The following is a 20,980-nucleotide window of genomic DNA, read 5'->3' on the forward strand; positions in this document are numbered from 1 at the left end:
CAGGTCTGAAGCCTATCAGTGAAGGGCAACAATTTGTAGGGGAAACCAAATGGCTTCTCAGAGAGCCAAGATTTTGAAATATTCTTTTCCCAGTGGTGAGAAACCCTCTTCCTCTACAGATCATATTGTGGACATGTCCGATAGTAAAAGCAAACCAAGTGATGGTCCATGCATATGGTTGTGGACTTTCCTTTTGCCCATCAGAGAGCCTGGGTCAGATCAATCAGTGCTGCCCTCTGGGCTGAGGTACCTGGCTTGGGCCCAAATCATTTTGGTTAAAGTAAATACAACAGGTCCCATGTACCTGGTTTCATCTTTCATCTCCTGACCGTCATGAATGAGCACCTGTGTCATCAGGCAAGAGCTAAATTGATGGCTGCGGGTTTCTCAAACTGGAATCAAGGGTGAGCCAGGAATAGGGCCTGGTACTGGGTCACAGTCATTAGACAACCAGCATTCTGTCTGGTGCTCCTCAGAGAGAGCATCAACCATGTTGTGGGGTGCTGTGAATGTAAGATCTTGACCCAGATTTAACTTGCTTGGTTTTTTCCCCCCCATTAAAGTAGCAGTAGCTGCCAGAGTTCTTAGGCAGGAGGGCTACCCTGTGGCTATAGGGTCTAGTTGTTTGGGCAGGTATGTCACAAGGTATTTCTATGACCCCAAAGTTTGGGTGAAAACCACTTCTGCCTTTTGTTAGTACAGTCCAGATTTGGGACCTAGTGCCCCCTGTGAGTTGGTGTATAGAGAGAACCCTTACTATTTCCATAAACTCTGGTATCTGGAGGCAGCAATATCCAGCTACACTTAGGAACTCTCAAACCTGTGTCTGACTGAGTCTTTGGAGTTGGGATCTGAAGGATGTCAGCAATCCTCCTCTGAGGCAGGCTCCCTTCACCTGGTAGCCAAGATAGGTAGCTACAAAGGTGGCCTCTCTCTCTCTCTCTCTCTCTCTCTCTCTCTCTCTCTCTCTTTCTCTCTCTCTCTCTTTCTTTTTGGTTTTTCGAGACAGGGTTTCTCAGTAGCTTTGAAGCCTGGCCTGAAACTAGCTCTTGTAGACCAGGCTGGCCTTGAACTCACAAAGATCTTCCTGTTTCTGCCTGTTGTACTGGGATTAAAGGTGTGTGCCATCACCGCCCGGCTAAAGGTGGCCTTTCTTAGGCCACATTTTTATAGCCCAAGGTCTATAACTACTGTAGCAGTCCCCCAGGGACCAACTCTTTTATAATCTATTTTCCCAGAAAACCCAAATGGAAGGGCAGGAATTCTATATTTAGTGTCTGTAAATCCTGGAGCAACCTGGTCCATGGAAATTGCCCACTCTAACCTCCTGCTGGGTCTGTCCATTTAAAAGCAAAGATGGCTTGACTCACCTCTGCCAGCGGGAAGCTGAAGAATGCATCTTTCAGGTCCAAGACAGTGTGCTCCTGTTTCTCTGGAAGAACCAGACTCATGAGAATCAGAGGTCCCAGGTTTCTTCACAGGCAGGAGAGGCATATTCCAGGGGAACTGGCAGGACACCCTGGCACCCTGGCGCCTGTCTCTTCAACCCCGACAACATGAACTGCAATTTCCCCCTTTGTTTCCAGGATCTTTAAGCATTGTTTAATCTGGATAGAAGTAGTTGAACTGGTTAGATGGACAATGACAGGAGCTTAGTGTTGGGCCAGTCCTGGGTGCTTGGTTTCTTCTGACAGGATGAGACACCAAAGTTTTGCTGGGTATCTCTAAGTCTAACTGTGTCTCATCATTAGAGAAGATGATAGTGTCTTTTGGTTTATGTAAAAGGCCTTTTCCCAAACAGTTCTCTATTGTTAAACAGCCATTATGCTACCTTCAGCAACTGGGACCTCCTTATATCTTTAATTTTTTTAAACTTTATAACTTTTTTTTAAATGTCTGGGACTGACTGGGTGACAGAGGAAATCTTTTTAGTAGCTGTCTTTAATCCTTTAAAAGGGAGCTAGCAAAATTGTTTAAAGTCTCTTTGGTCAGTGCTGGACATAAGGGAAAATCTGTTCTGCCCAGGCTGCATTGTCTGGTAACGATTTCCTACCTAGCCCAGGGATGTTTTGTTTTGTTTTGCTTTGTACTTTTTTTTTTTTTTAAGAGAATGGTGGGTTTTATGATCATTGGTTGAAACAAAGACATAAACTGCAAAAAGAGAAAGAAACAGAACTTTCCCTTTTTCCTTTCGACTCAGTCAAGGGAACCTTTGACCCTTCCCTGGGATTGTGATGTGGGATGCCCCTATGTATGCTGTGAATATGCTTTATTACCAATGGTTAATAAAGAAGCTGCTTTGGCCTATGACAGGACAGAATATAGCTAGGTGGGGGGAAAAAAGACAGCAGAGTCAAGGGAGATGCAACAGCCATAGCAGAAGCAAAATATTAGGTAACAAGTCACAAGCCCCGTAGTAAAATATAGAATAATAGAGATGAGGTGATTCAAGTTTAAGAGCTAGTAAACAATAAGCCTGAGCTAATAGGCCAAACAATTTGTAATTAATATAAAGTAATTCAGGTACTGGTGGGCAGGAGAGAAACCTCCTGTTACAGGGCTGTTTAGAACAAGCCCAGGGCAGAGCAGGGGGAATGTGCACCTAAGGGAACTATTTCCCCCTCCTGTGAGCACTCCACTTAGATGGCAGGGGCCCTCGGATGAGAGGCCCAGGCCCTGGCTCTCCACAGCGCCACACAGGAACCAACCTTGACCTTGAGCAAGAACCAAGCAAAAAACAAACAAGAGTTCCTGTTCCCAGAGTGGCACAGGTAGAAGGTGTTTTGGGTTTCTCTGGGTAATCTGGCAATGCCAAAAGGATTTGATTCCCCATTCCCTAGTAGGAGGGGGCACAGGTCTTAAACTGAGTGAGGATAGGATCTCAAACAAGAAAAAAAAAACCTGCTCAATACAGGAAAACAAATCCACAGAAACACATCGAAAGACATACACACAGACTTACATACAGACACGCAAACACACACAGACTTACACATACACACAGACTTACATACAGACATACAAATACACACACACACAGAGTAAAAACAACCAGGGGTGCTCAGCACACATTCATACAACTGAACAAACAAAAGGATCCAGTGATGTCTCATATAGACATTGGATTGTCAGGACCAGCTGACCTGTTGAACCTGCCTGGAAAGGAGAGTGAAGATTGAGAAGAGAAAGAGACAAAAGAAAAAGGTAGAGTCAGGAGGGCTCTCAGTGAATACTGCGGCCTTGAATTTATGTAGTGATATTTCATTTGTATTTTAATAAATAAAGTTTGCCTGAAGTTCAGAGAGTAAAACAGCTGTACTGATTGACTTTACAGACCAGCTAGTGGTGACACACACCTTTAATCCCAATAGCCACGCTAGTTTGCCTTAGAAACTGGGTGGTAGTGGTGCACGCCTCTAATCTTAGCACTAGACAGGAACATAAGATGGGAGGTGATAGCTCTCAGTCTCATTCTGAGATTCTTGGAGGCAGGATGGCCATTTAGGACTGAGATAGAGGCAAGAGCCAGTGGCTGGCTGTTTTGCTTTTCTGACCTTCAGGTTAAACTCGATTTTTGTCTCTGGGTTTTTATTAATCATAGTACAAATTTATTACTCATAGGCCTTTTCTACCCAAAGCAAAAGGGAAGGGCAGTAGACTTCCTTACCATGGTTCAAGGAACAAACAAGCATAATCACCTTCTTAATTCCAAAAACAGCTAATAACCATGCCTTTGGTCAAACATCCTGTTATTTGGCCTTAAGAAGCGTGAACTCTCTGACCTTGAGTCAAGATGGAAATAGAATCACTCTGGGCTCCCACCCTGGATTAGCAGTTAAGCCAGACATCTCCAAAGTGCCCAACAGAAGGCATCTTAACCAGACTTACCTCTGAAGGTGACAGACCAGGTGACTTTCTAATTTATTTCCTTTTGAGTTCTTCAGACTCCTCTGAAACATTTGGCAGTTATTGACCCTTAGTCCTGGGGACCTAGAATATCTCAGGTTGAGCATGCCCTAGGAGTCTGCTGATCACCACACTCTTCCTTACTCCAAGGGGGTCCATAACCCCGGTGTCTTGAGGTCTAGTCTACAGGATTTTGCTGAGGCCTCCAGAAACTTTGTGAGGTATTCACCATAGAACACTGCTAAGACGTGGGTTAATTGAATACCAACTCTTTATTTGCCACGTGGCAACTGCACTGGATGTTTGGGATCCCAGTGTAGCATGGACCTTTCTTCAGGATGAACTTTTAAGCAAAAAAAACATGTCCTGGGTTCACATACTTCAGTTAACAAGAACAGTTAGCCAGAAGTGGAGCTACAGAAGCTAAAAAAAGCAAGTATACAACATTTAGAAACTTTCCTAGAACACTATAGATTCTGATGAATTAGATTTTATTTTGTTTTGGGAGGTGTTGTTGTCTATGTGCTGAGATTTACAACCTGAATGGCACTTCCATCATGGAGTCTGTTGTGCTAAGGTCTTAGGACCTACTAAGGTCTGGGACCCTGTTACAGCAGGAAACTGGATGTGACCATTTTCTGTTCTGGCAACTAGAAGGTGTTACGTGGTTCAAAGCAAAATGTTTCCAGAAGGTGCTGTCACTTTGTAGGGCTTCCTTGTCTCCCCCAACCAAAGAGAGGATTAAATAAACCATGCACGGACTTCTTAAAGACGCTGAGGACAATGTCACAGACCTGCTTGGGACTCAAACTTCTCCTGACCCATCAGCATCCGAGTGTCTCTAAGATGCTACCCCTACACCCATTTAGATGACTCAGGGAATTTAATAACATTAGGTTTTAGCAAATGGACTTAGGATAATCATTTCAGTTTGGATGTACAGTGTTGCTGTTTGTTTTCCTGTCTTGTTCTGAGACAGGATCCCACTATGTAATGCATGCTAGCCTGAAACTCTTATGTATTAAGCATGACTATAAACTTGCCATCCTCTTGCTTCCCCTTGTGCTGGCATCACAGGTGTGTGCCACTGTGCGTGGGTTTCTGCTGTGCTGAGGTTACAACCCAGGGCTCCATGTATGCTTGGCAAGTACACTAAAACTGTCCTCCATCCACAGCCAGGATGGCCGTCTTACAATGAACTCTACGCTCAAATCAAGATGTCCCTGAGCACCAAGTGTACTGCCCATGCCAGGGGAGCTATATAAAATATGTGCTAAGTCTTGTCAATGTCCTACTCTGGGGCTGTGACCTTAAACAGTGTGGAGTCTGGTTATTAACAATGCATGTTTATAGAAGATGGCAATATTTTATTAGACCTCTGTGGCCTGGAAAGATTTCCAAGAAATGCTTTCTTTTTTTTAAAAAAGTACATTCCAAGAAGTACAATTTTTTTTTTAAAAAAACGTATAAGACCGCTTAGTCCATAGGAACTCATTTTAGCAAAAACACAAGATAATGACAACTTATTTACACACATTTGTTTTGGGGTGGAAATTTCATGGAAAATGTCATCAGACTCCTCATCGTGTCTCTCGGGTAGAGAAGCAGCTGCGGTAGGAGGACTGCAGTTTGTAGCTGTATGCATTCTGTCATTTTATCGTTTGAGATTGTAAAAACTCAATAATATATGTATGTTAAAAGAATTTTTGTTTAATTAAATTTGCATATTATTTTATTTATTTGTGTGTGTGTGTGTGTGTGTAGATGGGAATGTATACCCATGCATTCCTTGCAGGCCAGAAGAGAGCAATGGATCCCCTGGAGCTAGAATTACAAACCATTATAGCTCCTTTACATGGGTGCTAGAAATTAATCCCGGTCCAGTGGGAGAGCCGCAGGCCCATAAACTGCTAACACATCTCTCAAGTTTAATGTGTTACATAAAAATTAGATGAAGGGGCAGCAGGAGCCGCAGCCTGGGCCTTGAACTGAATAAGAGCAGAAGCAGCTGAGTGACAGATTTGTCACCCTGATTCCTGACTGTGCACTCAATGGCACCACCATTGTGCCTCACGTTGCTGCTGCCACAGTCCCTACCATGATGGACTGTAACCTCAAATTGTGAGTCCAAATACACATTTCCTTCCTCGGAAGAGTTAACAGAAAATAAATTTCTTTAAGGAAAACAAAACAAGTCTCCAAATCAGGTATTGTTACAAAGATGGAAGTATTTTAATTAACGTGATTATGTTTTTCAGGCTAATTACAACTTCCTCCCTCCCTCCCTCCCTCCCTCCCTCCCTCCCTCCCTCCCTCCCTCCCTCCCTTCCATCTTTCTCTTACTAAGACATATTGTCCCAGAAGGATGGCACTGAGGATATTGAAGGATAGGAGATCACACACATACAAATGCTCCACTAAGAAACACTTTCCCTCTAACAAATTTGGTCACCATGGGTCTGGGGGTGGACACTGGATTCTGCCACACGTGCCAGTTCAGGAAATCACCAATTTCTACTATGGAACACCCACTCCACTGTGTCATCCCTATTCAATGGGAGTCCTTTGAATTTCATAGAACTACTTTAAGCAAATGTAATGCTAAAAGTCTGTATTTCCAGAGCAGGAGACAAAGACATGGTGAAGCGCTCCCTCCCAGTGCCCTTCAGAATGCAATGGCAGCAGCTCTGCTCCCGGCTCGCTGGGTCTTGCTGCTCCATTGCCTGGATATTGACCTATCCTGCTGCATTCTGACTTCCTTGAAGAAAAACTCATGAATCTTCTTTCTCTTAAAAACTTTTTAAAAATATTTTATTTCTTTTCATGTGTATGGATATTTTGCCTACCTATGTGTGTCTGTGCACCACATGCATGCCTGGTGCCTGAGGAGGCCAGAAAAGAGTCAGTCAGATCCTCGGGGACTGGAGTCACAGGCAGTTTTCAGCCACCATGTGGGCACTGGGACTCAAACCAAGGTCTTCTGGAAGAGCAGCCTGCACAACTAACCACTGAGGTTTCTCTCTAGCCCCTCTTGATGGGATTGCAATCCCGCAGGCATGGGCTCACCCTTTCAATCACAGCATAGAACTCATTTTGCACCAACTATGAGTCAAACACTAAGTAGGCTCCTAAGGTACTGCAGGTGTGATTAGCATTTACTCTGTAGATAAGAGCTGGATTAGAATAAACTACACAAGAAAAACTGACTAGGGATGAGAAGGATGTTTTCTGGACAACACATGTAATTGGGAATCTGAAAGCTACAAGGCAGCCCTGCAAACATCGGAGAGAAGAGTTCTAAGAAAGGGAACAGCCATGGCATAGGAGCCAGGACCAGGAGAACTCAGGCTCTCCTAGCAGCAGACAGGAAGCCAGTGTGGCTGAAACAGAGAATCAGGCAGGAGAGGTGGGCTAAGGTGGGAGAGAGGCAGTCCCCCACGCAATGGCTGAAAGGCTTCTCTACAACAGAGCAGGTGGGTCCTACTGAGAATCTTAGAGCTGGAATTCTTGGGCTACCCGGTGAGGATTCTGGACTATTAGGAGAGCAAGAGTGGAGCAGAGGCCCCAGTTAGGACACTGATTCCCAGAAGGGAGAGGGAGGAAGGTGAGAGGTGAATGAGCATAAAACCCCCTGTGATTCCCAGAAGCCTCGTGGGAATTGCTTGAGCTCCTGTGGTTTGTTTAATCTGGTTCTGTTTTGTTTTGTTTGTTTGATGGGCAGCTTTGCTTGTCCTGAACCAGCCTCCTGACTGCTTGATTGTGGGTGTGTCCAGTCACAACTGATGAATTGGATTCTTCAGACGCATTTTAAGCAGGACCCAACTGATGGGCCCATGCTTAAGTAAAAATATAATATTCTTGGGGCCGAGGATGTAAATAGTAAAGTGTTTGGCTAGCCTGGACTGAGGCTTGGGTGTGAGAGGCTCACAGTGGAGAGATTAGATTCTGCTAAGATCTATTCAGCCCTCATGCCAGTTTCTGAGTCCCAAATGTCATTATTGGGAAGCCAAGCATCTTCGCGACATCCCCTCCTTAGGATCAATGAGCTGATTAATGGACCCGAATTGATGTCCCTTTATATCTACTTCCTCATGTCCTGTAGTTCCTAGGTACTAGACTTCAGAAGTGGACCCTGTTCTACCCCCAGCCCTGAGAAAAATATCTAGCACGTGATTAAATCATGGAACATTTGAAACCAATATGCCCATGTCCTGTGGGCCCGCACATAGTATGGTGAAGATGTCTATCCCAATTGAACTGGTAAGCTTGAAGAAAGTAAATAAATGTCTGTTTTCAAGGTGAAGAACCCAGTTTTTATTAGAGAAGGTATGCGGTGGAGGTTGACGTCATTCCTCTCCAGGTCACGCACACCATTCTCAGAGAACTGGTTCTGTTGCTCCATAAGGTGCTCAAAGAGTCATAAAGTTGAAATGCACTGTCAAAATGCTGCCACATGGTTTTAATCCCAGCACTCAGAATTCAAAAAGGTTTAAAAAGAAGTATATTTTTTAGTAATGTAATAAACTCTCCCATAGCAGATTATAGCTAACAATCTCAATGGTGTCTTGAAAGTTCTAGATTAAAAGAAAATTTAATAAAATCAACAAGACTGATTTATCTGTGGGATTATTAATAAAATTCACCTTGGATCTTTCTATCGATCCTCTCAACTGGTGTTTATTTTTTTTTTCTCCTAGGATATAGCAAACAGCAACTGTATCAAAGGAAAACATGATTATTCTAAAGACATATCAGACACATACAAAATAGATTCTCGGTTACAGTAATATGAAAATCGTTGGCTCGGCTCTAACTCGACACCGGCTATGACTACAACATCTGCTAGGGTACAGACGCTCACTCTGGAATGTTTCCCACTGCTCAAAGAGTTCTCACAGTCACCTTGTATTGCAATGACCCCTGTCCAGCAGGGTAAGTGTGGACATGATAACAGCAAACAGACTGGGACAATAGACGTTACCCCATTGTTACTACTGACACTATTGGAGCCCATATATAGGACATGTTTTCCCTTGAGTCCCACATACTTTTTACAGAATGCCACTAGTCACCAAGTTCTTGAGCTCAAGCAAAACTTGTAAATGCTAGTTGGGACAGCCAGACAGATTTCCAGACCCCTTCATGCCTATCATGCATCTCTAGGAAGACTGAAGAACAGAGCAGACATCTTAGTCTTCAGAGACCAGCAGCCACCAGGTAGGAATCAGGAGGCAGGAGAGTTCAGGGGCTGATAGCTCCCTCTGGTGGCCTCACCACTGTAGAACTGGCTTGACAAATCTTTCTTGAAAAGCTACAAATCAGGGTTATCATCGCTGAAGTCCTGCTGTGATCTGTAGTTGCTGCATATTTCAGAAACAGAAAACACTGTAGTTTAAACACAAATATTTTAGGACAGACAAGGGAAGCCCTAGAATTCAATCACATTATAGTGTATCGTATTTCCAGAACTATGAGAAAGTATAACCAACTCTAATGGTAATATTAGAGTCCCTTCTATTTGTCTGTGAGGGAAATTAAACCTGCATGTTTCCATGATTTTACGACCCCTTAGGGAGGGGAGAAAAAGTGACATTTCAAATTACAATAAAATAGATAAAACATGATCATGAAATACTTTTAAATTCAGGATGTGCCTCCAGCTTGCCATTGCTCTTTATTTGTTTTTTTTTAACTTTTTTATACCTCTCTTAATGGTTGTAATGATCAAGACAGAAGTCTATTTCCTGTATTACCCATGATTATGTTGACTAAAGGAAATTCAAAATACTAAAATGTTTGTTTGAAAGAACGTTCCGCATTGAGTGAGAGACTGAGGCAGTGTTGATATAAGAATTAGGATGATGTGAACCATGAGTTTGAGTATAAACAGCAGAGGGTCACCCTCCCCACCACTGTTGGATGAACCAACACAGAACATAGCCCTGCAGCTGGAAAGGCTGTTTGCGTTGTTAAATCCAGTTGCTGTCTTTGCAGTCTCAGGCAGAGGGCTCCTCAGAGGGTCACTGGCACTCATTTTTAGGGTAAAGACAGTCTGCAATTATATTGCAGACATTCTCATCATCTTGGGACTGGACAATTGTTGTGTTTCGCCCAGGTCCACTCTTAGAGACACGGTACACTACCAAGCTGCAGAGAAAGGAAAAGAGAGAGAGAGATGTTGAAGAAAGAACAAGAGGTTACCTTTCAGGTCTAAGCAGAGATTTCAATCAAGATATATGTTCAAGACTCCAGGACACCCATTGACAAAATTCTTAACTGTAAATGGCACTACACAGGGCCCTCCTATTAAGTCATAGAAAAGTTTGTTTAATAGGCATCAGACTAACTAAAAATCATTTTTTGAAAAAAGCAGTTCATATTGTAGTCCTTCAAGATACTAATGCAATGAAACACAAAAGTTGAAGGTCAAGAGAGACAGATATCTAGGCAGCTAACAGAGCTGCCTGATCAGCACGTGCATTTTGGAACTGGGCTAGGAACTGGATAACTCATGTATTTACTTTGCACTGTGATGCTTTAGAAGTCTAAAGAGAACCTGGTAAACTGAGTGAGAGTCCTGGAACCCTGGAAAAGACAGACAGAAAGAACCAGCTCCACGGAGCTGTCCTCTGACCTCCTCAGGTGCCATGGCACTTCACAGCACCGCACACAGACCATGCACACAATAATACAAGATTTTCTTTATTGAGAAAGAAAGGGTCTTGAAACATTCAGAGCATCTAATCCTCTAACATTAAGCATGGAGGAGAAAAGCATACACAGTTCTGTTACACTCCCGGCAGACTCAGAAATAATCTTCCTCTAAATCCTCTGCTCCCTTGGGGTGTCCTCGAACAGCCTACCTCCTAACCCTGTCGTCCCCAGCACACTTTCCTTAAAGCACCTAAATGACCTTTCTACTAGCTTATATGCTCTGAGATATACTTCATCACTTTTTTTTTTTTTTTTGGTTTTTCTTCGAGACAGGGTTTCTCTGTAGCTTTGGAGCCTGTCCTGGAAACTTCATCACTTCCTAATGGAATAGGTACGCAATGAAAGAAAACATTGAAGGAAACAAGAGTGGGTCAAACAATTCCTTCCGTACCAGCTCCAGGAAGCAAAGCTTACAAATCAGTGTCCACCTGTAAGAGATTAGGATCAAGAGGCCTTCTGTTCCTGTCCTACCATAAATACATAAATACAGAATGCAGAAAGTATTTCTGAGAAATAAGGGTAACAAGAAAGAGACTCATTAAACTTTATTTGGGGATCCAACCTACAGAATAAAGTATAAGTATTTTGGAGCACATCTGTAATCCCAGAGTGAAAGAGCCTGAGGCAGGAGGATTGTGAGTTCCATCCTGGCCTTGCTATATAGTAAGTTCCAGGCCAGTCTGGACTACATAGTGAACCCTGTCTCAAATCAACCAACCCAGCAATGACTCAATTAGTAATGAATGATTTAGTAGCAAAAGAGAGCATAGAGATATTCTCAAGATTGTTAGTTCAAAAAGAATCCACACAAGCCATGCCAGCTTACCTTACAGACTCCGACTTCTTTTTCTTAAGGACGAGACCTAAATTGGGGCGGGAAAAGGTGGGAGAAGTTGAAGGGAGAATTGCCCATGTCATCAGAAACACTCATGACACTTTCTCCTAATCAAGGATGTTGTCTCTGTTTATGATTGAAATGTCCCCAAGTAACTTTGGGTAATTCCTTTCTGTAACCTCAAGGAAAGATCTTTCCATTCATTGTCTGGTGTATTCATCCGCATAGCCTAGTTTTCTTGACTAAGATTGATAAATTTTTGTTCACTTAGACAAACAAAAGGTCTCGATGTTTTTTCTAACAGGCTGTTAGAGAACCATCCCATAAGGGAACTAATGAAGTGAACACATTTGTGGTGTTTACTCAATTTCTAAGTAATTGCCTTGGGTCGCTATCTGATATGTAACTTAGACTAGCCACAGATTTGTAGAATGCTGGTATTATAGGCACATGGCACATTTTGGATGAACAGCTTTTAAATGATTAGAGGGAACCATCTGAAATCTGACAGGCATATCCTTATTCCCTCTTTCCTATGAAGCAGGTTAGTCATGGGCTCATGCATCGTGTTTTGTAAAGTCCATGGCTAACACTCTCTCTGTACAGTTATACAACTCATGGAAAGGGCCATGTAGGCCTGGGTGCCACCTACAGATAGTCTGTTCCCGCGTTAGTCATGGGGTTTCCAACCAATGTCTCATTCGCCTTTTCTAATAAATGCATTTAACAGCACGTTCAACAGAACAGTCAACAGTATGGCCATGAGAAACAAGTGAGATCCGAGGGTAGGACAGGAGAGAATACATCAAAAGTCTTACAGTGACCTAAAATATCAAGTCTATCTGAAATGTCTTGTGTCATAGTATTTAATTTTTTGTGGAAAATATAATGTTTCCTTTTTGATGTAACAACTGAAAGACGAAGGACAGGATCAGGAAACCAGAGTGTTGCCAAGCACTGCAGCCCATCCCTGTGAGCCCAGCACTGGGATGCTGGAGGCCAGAGGATCTGGAGCTGGGGGCCATTCTCAGCTACCTAGTAAGGTCTGTACCAGTGTGGAGTACAGGAGATCAAGTGTTACAGAATAGGAATCTTTAGAGACACAGTAGCAATGGTTGAAGGTCACTGAGCAGAGCACTCACCAAGCATCAGAAATCAGCCACAGAGTTTTGTGGATCCTAACATAGGCCTATGGGAGTGGATGGTTTAACATGAGTGTGTTGGATCTGGGGATATAGAAGCCATGTGAACTCAAAGCCCCCGTGGCATGTGCACTTTCTTAAAGACAGAGAGCCCTAGCTCTCCTTCCTCGGGGACAGCTGTGACATGACTTACTGATAACCGCAGCGCACACAAGCAGAAGCAACAGCACGGCAGCAGTGGAGACGCCAGTGTAGATGTCGTTACTCATGCTTTTCTGTGTCTTCGACAAAGAGACAGATTCCTAAGGAAGCAATAAATAAAATAACAACAGCAATAAAGAATCAGCAGTAAACACAAGGGAGGGACACCGAGAGAGGAACAGAAAACAAATGCTTGACCTTAACCTAGACTCTAGGTCCTAGAACTTCATCTTTGCAGGGTTGTGGCTAGGCTGGTGGTCTCCGAGATCATAACAGGCAGTGGAATCAGTGTCTTTGATGATGATGGAAACATGTTCTATGTTGCATGAGGTGATTACACAGCAGATGTCTCAGTCAAAATTCTAAGTACATGCTTAATGTGGGTTCACACAATCATGCACGTGATTATGTCTGTTTAATGGTCTGTAGGGTATTCTCTAAATGCATCATCTTATGATATTAATAAAGAGAAAAAGAATAGCTTATCTGTAAGTTAACTTGCTCTCAGTGTGCTCAGCCCCTGTCTGGTCCTTCATCACAGACCCTACTTGTCTTGTAAAGGTAACTCAAGATTGTACAATTTTATAAACATCTAATACCAAATCGTCAGCATGGGCAGGTTATATTATTTTAAGGAACACATTTATGTATTAAATATGAATATATGTAACAAATAATACACATTATATATTTGATAGCTACATAATAATTATATATTATATATTAGTACTTTGTATATTATATAGATTACATATGCTAACATATTAATATATTAACAACTAATGGAACAGAGACCATGAATTAGAAAGCAAGGAGAGGGTAAGTAGAAAGCTTTGAACTGAGTTGAGAAAAAAAGAAAACAATACAATTATATCCAATAACTTTCTAAAAATAGTAGGAGGGCTTGGCTTAAGGATGCAGTCTGATTAATACTGTGTGATCAGACCGAAATGCAGAATCTCCCTTAGTGCCCTGGTACAGGTAATGAGTGAGCTGTACATACTGGAAGAAGCAGGAGACAACTGAGCAGCAGGTGAGGCACTAAGCTACTAAGCTAAACAGAGCCCATGGATGGTTTAACTACAAGGAAAGGGAAGTCACAGACCAGGTCTTTGCCCACCTGTGAGCCTCATCTATGGGGTCACAATCCAGGCTCCTCTGTTAAGTCAGGGAGACCATGGACAAGTTAGCTAAGCTCTGTGCGTGTTGTCTCTACGTCCTCAGTCAAAGGTGTTCAGTGGGTTCTTGGGAAGGGATTCTCAGGTATTCTTGACAAAAAGGCTGTGGGGAATCTAAGGTTTGTTTGTTGTTCTGACAGGGTCTCCTGATCTCAAGCTGTTCGGAATCTCACTAGTTGACAATGACCTTGAACCTCTGCTCCTCCTTCCTAACCCTCCTGAGAGGTTGGACTTCACGTGTCTACCATGCCCATGGAACATTTACTTCAGAACACGATTCTGATTATGAATGGCAGCAATGCTTATCCTTCCTCTGTAATCTTCACAGATTCTGTTCAATTTCTTTTCATCAAACAGAGTCCGGGAAGTTGATCTCCTGGTTCAAGATGTTTGCTGTTATTGACAGACCTAGGGGTGCAAACCTTAATCCCAGGACCTAAGAGGCGGTAGCAGGAGGGTCAGGAGTTCCAGATCCTTCCTGGGTACATAGTATGGGCAAGGCCAACCTGAACTCCATAGGATTTGGCCTCAAACAAGCAAACACCCTGAAAACAAAACTATGTGCTGCTGTGCATTGAATTTCCTTGCACCTAGGGACAGCTTGACTTCCGAGTCCAGAGTCACTACGGCTTATTTTGAACTCAACTCTAAGTTATTCCTCCGTGCTGCTAAGCATGACCGTTTCTCAGGTAACTGAGGGCAAGAACAACCTTGATATGCAGTGCTGTTTGGTTTTATATGGAGTCATATGTCTGTTCCCTTAGCAACATGGTGTCTGATATTTAACTAGTATACACAGATTCTTTCCACAACTATGAGACCACTGGGTGCTAATGTCAATTAAGCCATTATATTTAAAGTGTCAAGATGGGCACATGACACAGGCCTGTAATCTCAGTACTCAGTAGGCTGATGCGGAAGATTGTGAGTTCTAGGCCAGCCTGAGCTATGAAATGAGATGATGTCTCAAAGAAGTGAGCAGTTATGGTGGGGTTTACTCCTATAATTTCAGTTCTTGAGGGACAGAGGTAGCAGGGTCAGGAGTTCATGGTCATCCTCAGCTGTGCAGTTAAATTCAAGGACAGCTGGACTACGTGAGACCCTTCTCAAAAATCAAACAAAAGAAACTTTCTTTCAGCCTTTTTGTGTTATGTTATGACTGTCAATAGGTATAAACCCCTTAGGCCATTTGGCCCTATACAGATATGGCCACCTTGTCTTGAAGTGTCTTGTGGCTTGGTAGATTTAGTGGTTCAAACCTGGGGTCTTGCCCATACTAACAAGGGCTCTGCTACTTCCAACAGCTAAATAATCCTCACAACCCCTATTTGGCTTTTTTTCTTATCTCAACCAACATATCTCCTACGCTAACTACACATATGAAAACAAACCTTGTTTCTTCCTGGAGCCAAAAGAGAAAAAAAAAATCTATTGATAAATTTACTTTGGCTATTTGTAGAGATAGAACTCTGGCAAGAATCCCAGAAGCAGAGTGCCTTTGCTTTTTCTCAAGCTTAGTACACAAAACTCTAGGAAAAATCATGCAAAATTAAGACTGCCCAAGACCTAATACCCTCTGCGCAGGTTTGTGTGTGTAAAAAATATCACCAGTGGGCTCTACAGTGAATGGCCAGTGGGTAGAAAACAATATTAGGGGACTCTAAACGAACATCTTGAATTCAAACACCCTTTGTAAGCATCTTATTCTTCTTTTTAATTTCTTTCTTTTTATACCTTTATGATTTTATTTATCTACAGTTTTTGAGACAGGGTCTCATTATGTGGCCCAAGTTGCCCAATGGTCTAGGCTGGCCTCAAACTTCTGGTATCTTGTTTTAACTTCCCAAGTCCTAAGAATAAGGAATATACCACCGTCTGACTTTTTTCTTTTCTTCCTCTTTTTTGATACAAATATCTATGAACTGATTTTACAGACAAATCTTTAAATACAAATTGTTTCCTAGAAGATATACAAATGAACATAGCTAATAAATTAGGGAGAAATATGCTTACAGTGTAGTTATTCCAGGAGTTGTCTGAGGATGTCACAGTGTTATTCCAATCTGCTCAACAAGAGGGAAAATTAATTATAATTACAAAATTTAGTTTTTTGCTACATCTATAAATATTACCCACAAGGCCAATATGTCTTATACCATGTGAGGGTTGGGATTTAATATGGTAGGAGATTCATTGAACAGCATGTTTTGAAGATTTAAATAATTGAAGTATATTTGAAAAATATATTTTATAACAAGGAATCTATTCTTTGCATTGTTTCTAAGTGTCTATGACTGAAACACAGAAACCCCTTTCGGCTGATATCTTACATCATATAAGGATTGCAACACCCTGACAAGGAGTCCCTTGCTGCATTTAAAGGTGATGAAGCATACATGACTGCATATTTCTAATTTTAGCAAATGGCAGACATCTCTGCTGTCAGTGTACACACAGTGCCCACACAAGGAGTGGAAACACTACTGGTCTATGGGAGTCCCCAACAACTGCCAAAGCTGACATCGCCCAGCACGAATAAAGTTGAATGACTCAGAGCCCCTCGTTCTCACTGTACTGTGTTTACACTCCACTCTCTGTGAGAGTTCTGACAAGGAGCAAAGGCAATGACGAGGCGTAGGCAGCATCCACAGTCTGGGCTCTGTTTGTGAGCTAGGACCTTAAGTAAAACCGAATCCGAGAAAGCTTGAACTCAATCCTGACCATATTCATTAGCAAAGGGACCTCATAATCAAGGTGCTGCAATAAGCACTTAGGAATGCACGCATGGACACTCAGCACTGTAGGAAACACGGGCGATGTTATTATTGTTATGTGATGGAAGGAGCAGGGAACAGGGGCGTGAACGCTGTGGAGTTCACTTTAGAAAAATTGTACTGCTTGTGTAATGAGGACCATTCAACAACTTCTCCAAAGAAGTGTGCCTAGAATAGGGGACAAATGGAAAGGTGTGTGTCTCCAAAGAGAACTAAGGAGTTTCCCCAATCTAGCAGTGACATAAATTACCATGAATTAATGAAATGGGATGGTGCATAAGGTTCCTGGTAGGCACAGCTATGAAAGGCAGGTGGTGGCCCATGTGACACCCAAATCCCTTTCAATCCTAATATTTCTTGTTTTTTCAGAATGTTCACCAAGGGAGAGATTCCATGAGCACAGTAAGGACTCACCCAGGAACCTCAAGTTACAAAGCCAAAATGCCAGAAGTCTCAAGGAAACCAGGGACCCAGCTGCTGCTATTCCTGCTCCACTCTGCAAAGCTCTCCTCTGAGCAGGGTTAGGTGACATGGCATTACAGAGCCTGAACCCCCTCCTTCCTTCTTCTTCACACCTAGGAACAGTGGCAGACAGCGGCTCCTGCTGCCTTGTGTTTGGATCTAGTTTCATTTTGTTTTTCTGCCTGGAAACAGTATACCTTAAGGATTTCCCTCTCAACATCGAGAGGTCACCATTACCTAACCCTTCCTTACTTTGCGGGTTCACTGCATATGACTTTAAATTAAGTAGTCTTCAGGAAAGCCTAGGAAAAGGTCAGCCACATAGATGAGGAGACCACAGAGAGGCAACTTCTGAGAATATTGAGTCACATACACATGTTAGCACACCCACGCGCACACACACAACCACCCAGAGTCCCGCAGCACTGGCTCTGTTTGGAGGCACCTCAAGGACACATGGGTCAGCTCTGCACCACAAAGGGCAGCATGTGGCTGTCTCACCTGGCCCCTGTTGATAGCGTGGAGCTGGCTGAGAAAGATGGCAGAGCCCAGCCTCTCCACAGCTGGTCAAGCAGCACATGCCACTACAGTTTTAAGGAGAAGACGTGTAGGACCCAACCAGAGTGTGGACCGTGGGACAGAGTGTACCGAGCAAGTGAGGAGCAGGGCTCAGCGCTGCAAGCCTGTGTGGTGCTGCTGTTCGTACACTCAACCCACCTTAGTCCATTAGGGTTGTTATTCCAGAACTGCTTAGAGTGAGTGAATTATAAACAAAAGAAATGCCCTGGTCGTAGTTCTAAAGGCTGGGAAGTCCCAGATCCAGACACGAGCTGACTGGGTACCTGCTGAGGGCTCCTTTGTTCAGAGATGATACTTCTTGTGTGTCCCCAAAGGAAGGAAAGGGAAAGCCAGCCCCATCAGCAGTCTCACAAAGGATCTAACACTGTGTACGAACATCTTAGTTTTATATCCTAATCACCTTCCAGATGACCTCAGCACTTAATTACACATTACCAAAGGAATTTATGGGGACACATTCACACCACAGTGCAACCTCACATTTCCCACGTGAGCCTAAGACTGACAAGGCAAGAGAGGAGACTCTTTGCAATCCTGGAGGAAGTACAAGTGACAAGGTTAGTGTGGCCACCAGAGAGCCGGTCCACTGTTTTGAGTCCCAAACAACTAAACCCAGGGATGAGCCTGGGATCAAACTGAGTGATTTGCTTTGTAAAAAGAGTCACACAGACATAGGTGTTCCCAAGTCATAGCAGCTACCTTTTGTGGAATATTCCTTTACACTGTGTGAAGATATGTCACTGTGACTGACTAAAGAGCCGAATGGTCAATAGCTAGGCAGGAAGAAGTTGGGTGGGACTTCTCGGGACAGAGAGGACCCAGAGAGGAAGAAAGGTGGAGTCCCCAGTCAGACTGAGGGGAAGCAGGATGGAGACAACAGGGTACAGATAACGAAGCCACATTAAAAGAAAAACTAGATTAAAAGATATGTGTTAATATAAGCTATAAGAACTGTTTAGAAACAAGCCTAAGTTAAGGCCGAACTTTCACAATTAATAATAAGTCTCTGTGTCATTTTTTGTGAGCTGGCACACCAAAGAAAAATCTGTCCACGGCTACCTGTGCCAGTCCTCCAAGCACTATGCCGAACAGTGTAGGTGTTACCCACACTGCATCTATCACTTATGCCCTTTGCAAATATGACCCAAGTCCCCCATCACATTTTGTAACCACAATATTCAGTAAAAATTTATGACAATAAACTGATTTTACTTTTAAAAGGTGCCATTATCTTCGCTGAGTAAATAATGCCACAGATTCAAGAGAGTGGATATTTCTGTAAGTCACACAAAAGACAGAGCTAGAACAGGAAAGACAGGAGTAGCCTGAGGTGGGGGAGGGGAGGCTATGACTCATTGTCCCATGATGAACAAGAGGGTGGTTGTATTGCTTATGCTTAATCTGTTAACACACTCAAGAAACTCTGGGGAATCACATGTACATTCAATTTAAAGACACCCAAGTGAGCCTGGCGGTGGTGGCACACGCCTTTAATCTCAGCACTTAGAAGGCAGAGGAAGGCCCTCTCTGTGAGTTCGAGGCCAGCCTGGTCTACAAGAGCTAGTTCCAGGATAGCTCCAAAACTACAGTGAAACCCTGTCTTGAAAAACCAAAAAAAAAAAAAAAAAAAAACCACCCCCACACAAAAAAAACCAGACACCTAAGTGCTCTGTATGGAGAAGTCCATACATGTGCTCCAGTGTGCCCTATTCCTTTCTTAAGCATCTCTCTTCTTAGAGACCCTGGGCTTAGGATCTGAGTCCCAACATTACATCACACTGACTGTGCCATACATTTTTTTTCTTCAAAGAAGCCACCCAGCCTAGCTTGGCCTGAATGGAGGTGCTCATGGAAAGGGACCTCTGGAGGATGCTGGGGGGGGGGGGGGCAGGGATGGAGCTGTGCCTCTGTCCCTGCCACCACTTACAATGTCAGATCTGCATTGCTGCAGACAGTGTGTGCTCTCCAGCACCAGCTTTACCAAGATATGGACCTTCCAGGGGATCAGGCAAGGGGACATAGTTACCTGCAGGGGTGTAGGATGAGGTTCCTGTCACCTCAGCTGTAGTCTGACTTGGGTAAGATGTAGTGGGTTCTGGAATGAGAACAATGCAAAAACTGTTTCAGCTTTGGAGTTTGGACCCCACCTAGGAAAACAGAAACAAAACTTACCATCACCTCCCCCAGTGCCTCCACAGCAGGAATGGCTCCTTTCTACTCATTTCTGCATCTGCTGACTCCTCTGAGAAATGTACCCAAAGATGGGCACTGTCTGTCATGGTCTCACTATCCTGAGCAAGTGAGATGTGTGTTCTAATATTCTAGACAACTTTATTGATCTTCAGGATTGCTTAACACTTTCCATTCTAGACTCCTGAACTCCTCTGAAACATAACTGATATTAACACATGGAGAATGGAATACTCAGTTCAGATTACAATTTATTAAGTCAAGGGTTATTTTACCTTCTAGGAAGGGGCCTGGATGTTTCTCACCCCTCTTCACTGAGGCCTTAGTCAAGCCCCAGATTCTTCACACTTCTTTCAGTGAGATGTGCTCACTGGACAACATGGAATAGATGGATCATTTCATCACTGAGACCGTCTCAAGGTGGCAACATTACACTAGTGATGGTTCCCATACTGCAAACTGTTCTGTGCTGTGGAATTCTCCTCTCTCTATCTCTCTCATGATTGATTGATTGATTGGTTGAATGATTAAGACAAGGCCTCTGTCCTCCTTTACTAAGAGGAAGGGTGATTTCTGGTGTTTTCTGACTCATCTTCCGTTGCTCACCAAAGGCTTCCACGTGGAACACTCTAGTGCAGCCTGTTTCCATTTCCTTCCCGAAGTTCCTACATTGTTCCCACCAATAGCTCAGTTCACATGCAGAGCTGAGCACCTGCCTCTCCAGGGGTCCTCTCAATGCTTCCCTTTTCAGAACAGGAGAGGATCTTAGAGTAAGTTGGTTGTGGCCAGACAGGAATTCCTAAAGGGCCCCTCAGTGTCTTTTAGGATCCTCACTACAACCTGATCCTTACATTTGCACAACACCCTCCTGCTCAGCACTACCTTCCTGTTTTACCCTGGTGCTCAAACATTTAAGAGGCTGTGACCATCCTTCTGAACTAACAACAAGACAACACAAATGTCACGCGGTCACACGTTATCCAATTCAGTTCTCGACAA

The 20,980-nt window shown here is 43.3% G+C and overlaps 1 protein-coding gene across 1 annotated transcript in view; it reads right to left on the bottom strand.

Annotated features, from left to right (window-relative positions):
- The window catches only part of LOC130878441 (hepatitis A virus cellular receptor 1 homolog), a 51,655-nt gene that overhangs the window by 24,008 nt on the left and 6,667 nt on the right, over positions 1 to 20,980 (bottom strand). Inside the window, exon 5 of the mRNA XM_057776409.1 lies at positions 19,818 to 19,886. Coding sequence (XP_057632392.1) covers positions 19,818 to 19,886 — 69 coding nt within the window. The remainder of the gene's footprint in view (positions 1 to 19,817; positions 19,887 to 20,980) is intronic.

Source organism: Chionomys nivalis, chromosome 7, assembly GCF_950005125.1.
Source record: "Chionomys nivalis chromosome 7, mChiNiv1.1, whole genome shotgun sequence".
NCBI classification, from domain to species: domain Eukaryota; kingdom Metazoa; phylum Chordata; class Mammalia; order Rodentia; family Cricetidae; genus Chionomys; species Chionomys nivalis.